This window comes from Gallus gallus, chromosome 3 (genome assembly GCF_016699485.2).
Source record: "Gallus gallus isolate bGalGal1 chromosome 3, bGalGal1.mat.broiler.GRCg7b, whole genome shotgun sequence".
In the NCBI taxonomy this organism is placed as follows: Eukaryota; Metazoa; Chordata; class Aves; order Galliformes; family Phasianidae; genus Gallus; species Gallus gallus.
In genome coordinates, this window is record NC_052534.1 from 78,964,122 (window position 1) to 78,977,704 (window position 13,583).

Below are 13,583 nucleotides of genomic sequence, written 5' to 3' on the forward strand. Positions count from 1 at the left end.
ACTGTCCCTAAGCAAGAAATGCGTGGATGTGGCACTGAGGCACATTTTCAGTGGGTACAGCGGAGAAGGGATGACGGTTGGACCGGACGATCTTAGTAGTCTTTTCCAACACTAACGACTTCATGATTCTAAGAGGAGAAAGCCGGGAGAATGAAAGTAAAAGCTGACTGACATAATTATTCCCCCGGCCGGTTAAAAAACCGATCGATTAGAGAAAGAAAAAGAAAGGCGACTCAAGACGCGGCCGGCCGTCCCGGCCCTGCACCTGCTCCCCGCAGCCGGGGGCCGCCGTGCGCCTGCGCGCGGGGACCGATGCTCCGCGGCCGCCGCGCCGCGCCCCCCCGCCTCCTCCCCGCCCGCCTCCGCCTCCGCGCCCTCCTCCCTGCCCGCGGGGCACGGGAGCCGGTGACGGGAGCGAGGCGGAGTCTGGAGGGAAGATACCGAGAGATAGAGATTTAAATCACATCCCCGGCTGTAGAAGGGCAGCAGCAGCAGCAGCCCCGGCGCAGAGGCACGGACGCAAGCACCGAGGACAGGTCTGCCGGCTCCGCCGCTGCTGCTGCTGCTCGCCATGGGTGCCGCCGCCGCCGAGCCCCCCCGCGCCGCGGGCCTGGTGTCCAGCGTGCTGAACGACACCCTCGAGTTCTACCGCTGGACCTGGAGCATCCGAGGTAACGCGCCGGGCCGCGCCCGCCGCCCCGCGCCCCCGCCGCAGCGCCGCCGTCGCCATCGCCGCCCCGCGCCCCCCGCCCGCGGGCGCTGCCGCGCTCAAAATGGCTCCGTTGCCACGGCGACGCGGCGCGGCCGAGGGGTCGGGACCGGCTCCTCCCGGGGTGCCCGGGCGCGTCCTCTCGACGCGCGTGGGATCGCGATCCGCTTTAATCCCCCGAGGGACGGGCGGTCTCGGAGCTGCGAGGTGAAGGGCTCCCCGGCTGCCCGCGGGCCGGGGGCGCCGCTTCTCCGGTCTCGAGCCGTGCAGCGGAGCCTCCCCGGGCGGCCGGGTTCTTCTGGGGCCCCTTGGTTCCCTCCGGAGCTCCGGCGGCCCGGGACCTGCGCGGCAGCCGGGAGCTCTGTGACAGCATCCCTCGCGCTTTGCAAATGGTGGAGTTCAGCGATTCAAGCGAGGAAATGGCTGTTACCATCGCTGCGGGAGCGTTTCACTTTGTATTAAGTGCGTCGGGGGTCGCTCTGCTGTATTCCGATTTCAGTGCGCTCAGTTTTCGTATTGACACCCAGCATGGGAGATGCTGAAGGAAGAGGAGACGCCTCGAGAGTCGGTACGGGGACAGCAGATGAGGCAGTAAGTCGCCCCGCTGACAGGTAGCGCCGCAGGTACCGCTGCGTGTCAATGGCGGCCTCAGGCTGGTCAGTAAAACGAGCGGGGTAGAGTTTCTGTTCGGTGCTGCCGTGAGTGGGCCTGCGCAGCTGAGAGAACAATAGCAGCCCTCTGGATGTTTCCATCATGTTTTAGTTGACTGCGCAGTCAATTAAAGACAGTCTAGAGATGGGGCTCTAGACTAGTTAGATGTAAACCTAGAATTGCATGGAGCGCTCTAGAGCAAATGTTTGTGGCAGGCTGCTAAGGGGAAGCGTGCGGCCTTGGCTTGGGCCGGGAGCTCATACTGCATCAGCGGTCGTTGCTTCTCTGCCCCCCTCTGCTTTGCCATCTGCCAGATAACAAACTGATCTTATGTCATAGGTGCAGGGGCTTGCTTTTTCTCACGAGCTGCCTTCCCAGTCTATCTGCTGGGTCTTACCCTATTTTTAAAGTGATTAAACCTATATACATATTCGTTTTGTCTTTACTTGCAACCTGCGGGAACGTGAGATCAAATGAAAATGCTTGCAGCAGCAGTAAGTTGTCAGCTGTCAGTGCCTGCTCTGCCTCTTGCTGCATACAGTTCCTGTAGCTTCCCAGATAATGCATTGCAGCCCATTGGTAGCATTTTTGGGTGGACATAAATGCAAATATGGTTACCAAATTGATATCCTTATATCCTTACTTGCTTTGTTTGGAAAAGAATTTCAAGTTCTCATATATTTCCTGAGCTTCAAATGCTTTGTTTAAATCTTCATACGGACTACGTTTGTTGTAAGGAAAAGAAGGGGAGGTGTGAAAAATGAAGTTTGTGTAAGGAAGGTAAAGATAAGTTACTTACACTGGTAGTACATGTTGAGCAAACTTTTGTTTCCTCTTTTGCTACTTAAGAGCACCTTAAGTGGTAGGATGTTCTTGTGATGCTATCTAGAACGTGCCCAAGTCCTTGCTAATCCTATGCAAAACTTTAAATGATTGCACTAAGATCAGTAGTGTTGCTGCTAACGCGGGAATCCGCTATAATGAGGTGCACTGACTGCATTTGGCATAAGGGGATGAGAGTTTTTGTTCACGTTCTGAATTTCATGATTCTGTGCAAGGACGGTTTTGGACAGAGCCTGAGTCAGATTGTACTCATATTACCAGCCTTGTTTATACCCAGCAGTTTGTAAAAACAAGGTCCTGCTGTACTTATGGCCAGGTGTGGATATGTGAAATGTAGCATCATACCGGGCAGTTACAATGTAGCTCTGGATAAGAAAGTGCCATTATTGCTACCTAATAAAATCGTATTTTAATGTCACAGTTTGGCTTAAGTACTCTCTCAGTCTGCAGCTTTTCTGCCTGTGTCTTCATTCAGAACAGGATATTGTATCCATTGGTCGTCTTTGAGTGGATGTGTGCTAAAATCATGAATCTGGCACTGTTGTGTGAATTCACCTTTGTGTCAAGAATGGCAGCGATGTTGCTCAACAGCCAACACAAATTATGGCATGCAAGACCATTGCCTAACATTCAATATCATTAAATAAAAAAACTATACCACGCAGCAAAGTTGCTCAACAAATGATGCCATGCAAGAGCATTACACAATAAATCATACTGAAACACTACTACACAGCAAAATTACACAATAAAATGTGAAGAAATTTTATTCCCACTACTACTCCTACACAAAGGCTTCTCATTCATATAAAGCTAAAATAATTTGTTCTCCAATACTTGCTTCAGTCTTCTGTCGGATGCCTAGATCTGTCTTTCTCCCTCTTCTCAATGCACAACTACGTTGTCCTGCCAGCAGGTGTTTTCCTCTGCTATCCCAGACTCCTGTGATGGGACTGTATGTAACTGTGCCAGAATGTCCCACTGAGTACTGCGTTGCTTCAGTTTTATGCAGCAAAGATTTGGTCTTTTTCCACCCTGCTCTGTGATGTTTAAAAAGCAACCAAGCCTTTCTGAGGTCAAAAAGATGTCTGATGAATCCTGTTGTTTTGTTTTTTTTTAATATGTCACAAATTTTAGCACTAAGCATTCTATCCAAAGCAACTGCTATTGGGCTTGGAGTTGTTTTTTTTTTCTTCTTCTTATTTTGTTTTGGTTTTTTTTTGGTTGTGGTTTTGTGTTTAATCTTGCATGGTTAACAACAGTCTGTCTTTTCCTTCATATTTGTTATTCAAATATACTTTCAGCCTTATCAATACTTAAATGTGATTTTTTTTCTTGTCAATTTCTTTGAAATACATATTTTCTTTTTTTTCTTCTTTTACTGTCTTTTTAAACCCCTGTTCATGAAAACCTAAAATCCATTATCAGTGTATCTCCATCTGAGAAGGCTGAAGGAGATCATCTAGGAAGCCATACACTTTAAAGGGAGGCAGAAAGGGCAAAAACATTATCAACATCATCAAGGGATAAAAAAAAAAGGTGGTTGGGGGAATAATTATTATCAGGAAAGATGATCTAGGAAATTCCATCCCATTATTCCTGTAAGGGCAAGGGAGCAGTAATGTGTAATAGATAGGGCAGGGCCTCTTCTTTCTTGTGGCTCAGATAGCTGGTTGGGGTTAGATCTGGGCAGGAAGGATTAAGGGTATGATTAGATGACTGAGCAAATGACTTAAAGGGAGGTTCCAGGCTGAGTCCAGGGGAGCTATTAAGATGAATAACTCAGGACAAAATCCAAGAAAGAATGTGGAAATCTCAAAACATGGATGAAGAGACTGCTGACACGTAGGGAGGAGGAGTAGGAGACTGGCCTGAAAAGGAAATTTCTGAAACCCATTGTCAAAAAGACGTATTTTAGAGGAACGAGTTAATTTGGATGTACTGAGCTAAAGAACAGAAGGATTTACGGACTTTGGGTGAGAATGATTGTTCTTGGAGCTCCAAGTTAAAAGGAGGCAGGGCTAGCCCAGGCCACATGAGACTGCTTTGGAACAGCACTTATTTACAGCTGTTGCAGTTAATAAGATTAGACTTTTTCCATCAAGAGGAAAGAGAGGCAGAAGATGCTACTTAGAGAACCATCCTACCACTGCAGTGGAAGTTTACATCTTGTTCAGGAGTGACATCAACTGTATCAGTTGGGCCAGAAGTGTAAGGGGACGAGGACAGGGAATATGGGGGAAACTTACAGCTACTTGCATTAACAGTAATGTGGTGGAGCTGCCCTCATGGAACTCTAATTGCTGTAAAATCTTGTGCTGGGAAGGTCGTGTGACTACAGCTTTAAGTTGGGAAGCTAGCCTAGTTTCTTTTTCAGTCCAGGGAAGAGAACTGGAAGAAAGCATATTTCTTCTTCTTCCCTAATTCTTTACTCCATGGAGAAAGTGAAAATGGCCAAATGATCTTGATTATTTTTGCCTGGAGAAAGTTCATTGAGGTGGTTGGCAGAACAGTGGGTTTATCTGGGTGAAAGCAGTATCTTGTATTGGAGTATTTGTGCCAAAGCTGGAAGCCAGAAGCATCCTGATGGAAGTTCTTCAGAAGCTGAAGGTGGGGGTAGAGATGGAAGAGTGAGACAAAGATTCTTTCAGTCTGCTTCACAGAGGGGAAACAGAATGTGCTCCTAAGTTTTTGGAGCATCAGACTTGGTGATTTGGTACAATGCTTGATTTGCAGATGAAGTTTTCTTCTCAAACAGCTTTTTGATCTGTGACCATGACTGTAAAACAAGGATTAGACATGGGAAGACTTAAACTTCCTTGTAAAACAAGGAAGACCAATGCCAGAAACTAGAGAACTGAGTAAGTGTAGTTGGGTTTGGCTGCCTTGGGGTAGAAGCAGCACTTGGAGAAGTTGATTGCAGAAGTAAAGAATGCTAAAGGTTAGAACATGTGAATTCACTGTCAACCAAAACAAACAATAGGAGCATCCCAATTTGCTTAATTTGCATTTCATTAAGCATCTCTCTTAACTGCCTGTCAGTGAAGGGACTTATTTTGTGTAGAAAAAACAGCTATTGTTTTTTGTTTTGTTTTGTTTTTTGAGGGAGAGACAGTTTGCTGGGTGTTTGAGGGAAGTTTCACCCATGTTTCATCATCAGAACACATTAAATTGCAGAACTCAAAAGAGAGCTAATCAAAGCAAAACAGGGGCAAGAACCTTTGGAAATGGAACATAATTCAGATAAGTGCATTCCTGAAGTGGAAGTTCCCATTCAGAGGTTTTGTATCATCAAGCTTGAAGAAGTGGAGCCCGAGGCAGTAGCCTGTAGCAAAGCTAATGATGTGAACAAGAAGCTGAGGTGTAAGAGAAAGACTTCTCTTTCGTAAAATGAACAAGTGATCAGCTGCAAGTCTCATCTCCAGCAGAGAGATGAAACAAGAAAAAAGTGTTCAGAGCACCTGCAAGAAAGTGATATAAAGTTCTGTTTGAACATTCTTCAGCATAGTCCAGAAGCAAAAAAGAAAGGCATGAACAAAATGGCAAAAGGAAGGGATGATCCTATCTTGAAAACTGTGTAGAAGTACATAACTGAACTTCTGAATACTTCTTTTCAAGCTACATAGATAGCATGTCTCAAAATCTCCAAAGGATTTATGAAGTTACTGTTAAATAAGACAATACTGTTATAGCAGTTTCCTTGAAAAAGGCTGGGAAACTAAACAGAATTTAACCAAGCTGATTGCATGACCTTAGTGTCTACTGTAGCTAATCCAAATGACTGGATATTGAAAATTACCGCACACCATGAACCACTGTTCTGGAGCTCTTGGCAGATCACATTTCTCAGCTGAGGCCACATGCCATCAGTGAGGTACAAATCAACATTGTACAGGAGCCATATACTGCAACAAGAGCGAGGGAACTCTCAAGCAACTGAAATATCTGTGGCGTGAAGCACAGACATTCATCTTGGGGACTGCGCTGATTGCATACATTGATGGAGCCCAGGAATTGAAGTGTTGTTTGTAGGTTGTTGTCTCTGATTAGTGAAACTTGACTACAGATTGACTGTGGTAGTCATTCTGTATTTATGCTGTGCTCAGGGTTATGGTTATCGCGATGGCATCCAGAATATGTTGTATCGAACACAGCTCTGTGTTGTAACCAGGAAAAGACTGTCAAAGGCAACTTAAGGACAACCAGTAGAGGAAGAGGTAGGTTAGAGATGCTTCTAAGGACTTGAAGATCAAGGGCCATGAGATGTGGGTGAGGCAAGATTCTGCTTTTGCCAGTCCAGACAGGTTTTTGGAGTTACTAGATTCACATGGAAAGAATAAGGAGCGTTCAGATGAAAGATGGATGAGTGAAAAGGCTCCAAGCAGACACTGAGAAAACTTTGTGAGGAAGAATTTGCTAGGATGCAACATAAGGAGGAAAAGGTTGTAGTGTGTGCTGTAGAGCTTTTGAACTGGGAAAAACTGGGGCTGAATGATGATTCATTTAGCTAAAAAGAACTGGCCACAGAAAACAAGAGGTCTTTCAGGCTGTATTTTATTTAAAACAAAGCTGAAGGTACCATGGCATTTAATAAAGAACTCGCTTTTGTGTGAGAGACAGACTGACCTCTTTGGCAAGATGCAGACAGATTGTAGCTAGTTTCTTGATCTTATTTAGGTGTGATGTGAGTATAACTGTGCTTAATTTTGTCAAGACTTGAGTGCTTCTGAGCATATGGACTGCAAGGACTTGTGGCATTTTATAGACAGAAATTAAGGCAAGTATGAGGCTCAGCCTGCTGAAGGTCAGACAGCAGCCCTATGGGAATTCCCAAGACTGCACCTAGTAGAGCAGGTAAAGCAATATATAGCTGCAAGGCAGGCCCAGAGCTACATTGAGTGCACTGTGTGCTTTGTATTAAATCCCACCGTGTGAGCTTGGATCTCAAGATAAACACAAAGTAGTTTACCTTTCTTTCACAGGAGGTGTGGGGTAACAAACTATCTCAATTTGGCTTGTGTTTATTGCAAAACAGTGTCAGGCCTGTGGGCATCGACGGCTCTGGGTTGTGGTGAGTTACCTCACTTATGTGCCTAGTGTTCAGCTCCTTTCTTCATGCACTTGGTTTTAGTGGCTTGATCCTTGAGTCCTGCCTGTGACTGTTCTCTCTCGATGGCATTGTGTCTGCTTGTATGGTGAGCTCCTCACCTGGTTCACACTCCATTCATCCACCTTCCACTTGCACTCCTCTGTTTCAACATCACCTTGGATTCTGACAGTTTGGTTTATATCCATCTTATTTTCCTTCTCCTCTTGTCTCTTTCTGCATTCTCTCAAAAATGCCTTTTTCTGTGTCTTGTATGTATTACGCTTCAGATATTCTGGTTGACCATGGTATTTTCCTCTGGGTTGTTTTTTCTTTTTTCCTGAATGTGAATATCATTTCCTCATATCCCACTGCCAGTTACAGCAAATGTGAGATATTGCTCTGTTGTTGGTCATAAAATACTGCTGGAAGAAGACATTTATAGCCCATTTCTTTCATCTCATCTGTTGAGTCAGTAAATCTTGTCTTTGCACAAAATTTTATCGTGTACTGCTATTCCTATATCATAATTGTAATACTTCCTTTTAAGGTGGTTTAAGATACCACTCCACAGGAAAAAAATAAAAAGGAAATGCAGGTGCTAACTTGAATAGATGGGCTGAAAGTCAGAGACTGTTTCACTGTATTTTCTGTGTTTGCGTGTAATACTTAGTATTTTGCTAGAAACAAATGTGTCCCTTTGAAGTACTTTGTACAGAGTGCCCTGATGGGCTTTGGTACTTAGGCCAAATTTTCTTTTATACTGTCTAACCACAGTTTCAGTGATCTATGAATTTTTGATCAAGGGTGAGGAAGTATTTCAGAAACCATTAGAGCTTATGTGTGGGGACCATATGTGACCGTGAGAGGTAACCATGAAAAGCAGAGAGACTTAACTGTGGCAGTCATTTGGATATGGCATGACCGAGTAGCCAAACTGATTGTTTTTCCTACTCACACGCTTAGTGAAAGACTCAAATATTCATAATTATTCTGAACATCTTTGAACAGGAGAACACTTTCTTCTTCAGTTCATATTTTCAAAAACAACATTTCAAGATTTGTTATTTTTTTTTTTTTCCTAGATTTGTCATTGCTGATATTGAAAGCATGTTGAGGAAGCAAGTTCTAAATGGCTTGCAGTGTTATTCTTCTGTGAGGGATTTTTTTGGGGAGGCGGATGTACTAACAGAAGACCTGCTGTACCTCACTACCGTAAATTTTACTTCTGCCCTTGAATTTGGAAGATAAGAGCTAATACATTTTAATATCTTCTTATGCAGTTTTACTCCAAGCAAACCTTTGACCTTGTTCATCCTTCTGTAAAACCAAGTTAGTTAGCAGCACCCTTGTGCTGATGCAAACAAAAGCAGGCAGTTTTATCAGAGGGATTTATTGTACAGCTCCTTGCAAATGTTCTCTGGTATCTTTCTGGTAGTTTGTTGGGGGTTTTTTTTGTTGGTTTTTTTTTTTTGTAGATTCCATTTGCCATTCCTGATCCTCCAATATGTTTGCTCATTGCATCTAGGAGTCTCTAAATGTTCATCTGCAACCCCAAATCATTCTTAGTTATGCGAACAACAATGCAAGTTGTTTGCAGTCTCTGTGTAGTTAAGCAATGGTATGCTTCTGCTGTGTTAGCATATCAGCAAGATATTTCAGTGCTGCACTTAATGTCCCATTAGTGCTGAGTGTGTAACATCTCTCTACAGTGGGTAAGGCCTTGCAGAGATTTTAATTTAAAGGATTATTAATAACAGTTAATTTTCAAGGATGTTAGCTTCTATCTGGAGGAATCTAATACAGATCTGTCTATGGAGAAAACCTATTCTGCGGTCATCTATCCTTTGCTATTTTAAAAGCCCCAAATTGTACTGGGTGGGCCAATATTCCAGTCCGCTATTGCAACACTGAATGTCTGTACATCATATGCTTGTATGACTGCTTACTAATACTCTAATACTAATACAGGTGTTTTAATTGTACTAAAAGACAGAGCGTGGTTTAAAGAGAAGTTTTGATAAAGAAAACACTGCAGAAGAAAATCTTTTCAAAGTATATTTTATGCTGCACAGATTTATGTGGAAATACAGAGATGTGCTTGATCACAGTACTCTGTACCTAGTTCATAAAACTGCAGCCTTGTTTTTTGTTTATCCATTTTGTTTTTTGTTCCCTTTGCAGCTGTATCTTGTAACCTTTCAGAAAAGGCATGCAGGTATCACTGCGTGGTAAATGCATCTTGCTTTTGTGATGTTTGGGAAAGTCAGATTTGACAAATGAATGAAAACAAGCCTTAAGGGCTTATTATCTTGCACATCTTGTGTAAGCTTTAGCAAGGATTGTATTTTTATTATTCCTTGAAGCAGAGTTTTCACAGTCCCCACAAATGATCATAATCAATGGAGGAGGTAAATCAAAATTAATTGGAACAAGGCACTCTTGTTGGCTTGGAAATCCTGATGAAATGCTGAACCGATGTGGCTCCTGAGCTTAATTTCATTACTATCCTTGCCTTGAGACAAGTGTATCCTGTAATTGCTGTGCACAGGCTCAAAGGTAGTATGATACTAGCGACTGAGTTATGGGAGTCCCAAGAAGACTAGGATGCTACTTACAATACCAGTTACACCACCACACCTGACCCTATAACAACAAAATGAGATTATGCGTCCTGTTACTTTAATGGGAGTTCATGAAATGAAATATGTATGTTACCCAGGTGTTTAGTAGCTGCAGGAGGTGTTCTTCATAGCTTTTTGCTTTTATGTTAGGTTCGTGTGTTGCTGTGCATAGCTTTATATAAGGATAAGTAGTCAATTGCAAAGTCCTGAAATACAAAGGAAAACCACAGCTTGTTGCATGCAGTACCTGTTAGTCTTGTCTGCAGCTCTTTTGCTTTGGGGCAGGCACCTCTAATTTCTGGATGGAACAGGATTTGTTCAGTTTTGTCTGCAAGCTTTTTAAATCTAGTTTTGTTGGTAATTTTTTTAGGGGGGGAGATTGTTTTGTTTTGGAGTATATATTTTTGTTATTTGTTGTGCTATAGAAGAATATATTTCTTTCCTTGCATCTTTTCTTGGTGTTTCATAGCTTGCTATAACAATAACACTTGGCTGTGAAATTTTGATGCTTCTTTATTCTCAGCCCAACCAAATTCAATGATTGAACTAGATGGCCTTAGTGGTCTTCTCAAACCTTAATGATTCTTTGATTCTATGAGATTAATCTGTTCTAGTTAAAGCTTGAGCACAGACAAAATACTTGACTCGCATATTCCTGTTGATTCTCTAAGATGTAAGTGAACATGGCATCTTTGCACCATTGTGTGCAAAAAAGCAACTAAAATGAATCCTGCTGTTGTGTTCCCTTGCTGGAAGTGTTGTCCATACAACAGCAGACACTTTAACAGGATCTGTTGTGATGGGACAAAGGGAAATGTTTTCAAATGGAAAAAGGAGAAATTACGATTGGGTGTAAGAAAAAATTATTTTATAGCGTAGGGAAGCACTGTAAGAGGCTGCCCAGAGAGGTGGTGGATGCCCCATCCTTTGGAGACATTCAAGGTCAGGCTGGACGGGGCTCTGAGCAACCTGATATAGCTGCAGGTGTCCCTGTTCATTGCAGGGGACGTGAACTAGGTGACCTTTAAAGGTCCTGTCCAACTGAAACAATTCTGTGACCATGCACATATACGTGGTGGTACAGAGCTCTTCTGTGAGGGAAAATGGCAGCGACTCGATTGGCACAGTGGTTATTTTCCCATCAAACAGGTGCAAGGCTAACTTCAGTGTTTGGAGACTAGCCAGAGTAGAGCTATAAAAATGGTTAAAGGTCTGGAGAATATGCCTTTCAGTGAATAGGGGGAAAAAATGCAGCCATCTGAAAACTGCTTATAAGTACACAAATGAGAGGAAAAATGATGTGTCTTCAGTCTACCATGGAAAAGTATGATTAATTGACTGCTTCAAGTTTAATTCTAATTTTTGCAGTAGGTGTAATTAACAGTTTATAGCGCTAGAGTTTTTCAGGGTTCTCTGCCTCTGAAAATATATACTGGAAAGTAAAATGAGAAATTCTTCCGAGAGAGATATCTAAGCTAAAACAAACGAGTTAAGGGAGATTTGTAGGCCTTTGTTTTGCAGGGTATAGTAGATATCTGCGTTCCTCAACTAAGTATAGGTATCTTTGACCTGTCAGACTCCTTGGAAATACCTGTAGTGCCTGCAGACTGCAGACATTGCTGAGTATGATGGGTGAGATAAAGGTAAGAAGCATAAACCAGGCATTCCCGGTGTCCCGGCCCTTCTGCTTTCCTGCACTGCCCCACCTGGAAATCCACACAGAGTTTTTGATGAATCAGACATGCTGCGGGCATGTTTGTGCTCTGGCTTTGGTCCTTTGTTGTAGGATTTTCCATGAGGAAGGCTGATAACCTATGGCATTTGAGGACTAGAGGGCAATGAATACATGTAATAAATAATCTGCATCAGAACAGACAAGCTAATTCAAGAGCTGGAGGACCTTAAAAGAACGTTTCATTTCAAACTGTGTAGATGCTCTATTAAAATGACAATTAAAAAAAATGCATATAAATCTTTTGTTTCTGTTGGTATTAAATCCACCGGTTTTGAGTGTGCAATTTTCAGTCGCAGGTTATGGAGCCCACACAGTTCTACCATTTTAGGGGTTACATTTGTAGCTTCAGCTCTTTCATTCGCATGTTCTGGGGCTTCAGTCTGTCAGACTAAAGTGGTGGTTTTTGCTTCTTTGTTTTTTTTTTCTTGGAATCTCCACAAATTGGTAATGATAAATGCTCTGCTCAGCGGTTCTGGTGTGGTGCTCCAATTAATTTAAAAGCCTGGGCTCTAACCACAGAGATGTTTACTTGAGCTGAACTAGTCTGCCAGCGGTTGTGTAGCCACAGTATTTTATTCCTTTGTAACCACTTATGGGGCTGAGCCAGTGGTTTTAACACAAAGTCAGGAAGACAAATATGTAGTATAGAACATTATTAATCATCAACCAGACATAAAAAGTAGAGAAGAACGCTGGAATGCTGTGAAGGAATTTAATCCTGTAGCTTTGTATGCATTATGTGATGAGGTGCATGAGGGTGTTTCTCACGTGTTTTCTTACAGAATGAGAGCACAGATCATAACTCTGAACTGTAGTGCTACTGGAGCTGACGAACAAAATTGTTTGATAAACACCACAGTGTTTTCTCATAGAACAACTAGATACTACTGGTTTGCCTTCCTTACCTTGCAGAATCTACATATAACTTCTTTAAGGAACCCTTTCTCAAACATGTGATGGGGCTCTGGGAGGGCTTCTTGTTTAAAATAAACAGCGTGATCTGCAGAGAACTCTCACTGCTAAGAACCGCTTTTAAACAGCCACCGTCATTTCTGCAGTGTCTTTAGAAATGTGATTGGACAGATGGATGTGCTGGATTGGCACTGTAAGTGTCTTTGTGCTGAGAATAGTATCAATAGCTATTAATAACTTCGAAAGGCTCTCCAGATAAATTAGTGAGTAGCAACCTTATAGCTAAGGAATACACACGTCGTTGAGCTAAAAACTTGCACTGATTTTATTGTTTTTACTCTCATAAAGCAAATGTGAGTGCAAGGAATTTCAAAAGTCACGTCTTTTAGTTGTATTTCCTCTAAGGCTAATATTAAATGCAGAGACGGTCACCATTGTATGAGTTCAGGATTTCTCACACTGGGTGTTCAAGTTACTGTGCTGTGCATTTTTTGCTTACTTTTAAAGTTTGTTTTTCTTCACTGGGGAAAAAAAAACATCTTAGGCTCAGTAATATACAGAAAATGTAACCACCTAAGCCCCCCTCGATTGGCAAGGAAATGCTGAATCACACGTAGTAGAAGCATTTGCTTATTAAAACACATACAATGCACTTCATAGACATTTCTAATGGTTTTAAATCCAGGTCACTGTCAGTGCAGCCTTGCTTGTGAAGTTCATCTTCTTTCGCCTTCTATATTTCAGTATAGGTATATAGGGTTATTACGGCCTGTTCAAACAATGGCAGGTGGAATATTGAGTCCTTGTAATGGTTCTACTCTCGACCTTGCATTTCAGGAGTAGTTTATGCATATGTTTCCTGTTAATTGCCTCACACAATGAAGATATAAATCCTGCTAAAATTAGGTACCTTGAGGCAATTTCAGAGATGTATGTTCTCCTCTCCCTCGTGTCGGCTTTGCAACGTGAGACTTAAAAATGCATATATGCTAAATGGCAGGTAAATCTCATGCATGTGAAGAT

General features: G+C 42.7%; 1 protein-coding gene across 3 annotated transcripts in view; it reads left to right on the forward strand.

The window, feature by feature from the left end:
* Positions 1–404: 404 nt before the first annotated feature.
* The window catches only part of ELOVL4 (ELOVL fatty acid elongase 4), a 36,001-nt gene continuing 22,822 nt past the window's right edge, over positions 405–13,583 (forward strand). Inside the window, exons 1-2 of one of the 3 annotated variants that reach the window (XM_046938914.1) lie at positions 405–471; positions 559–671. In XM_046938914.1, the coding sequence (XP_046794870.1) occupies positions 572–671 (100 nt within the window). In that variant the 5' untranslated portion in view covers positions 405–471; positions 559–571. Of the gene's footprint in view, positions 672–712; positions 1,301–13,583 lie in introns of those variants that run through there. The other 2 variants (NM_001197309.2, XM_046938915.1) reach the window with 2 other exon arrangements.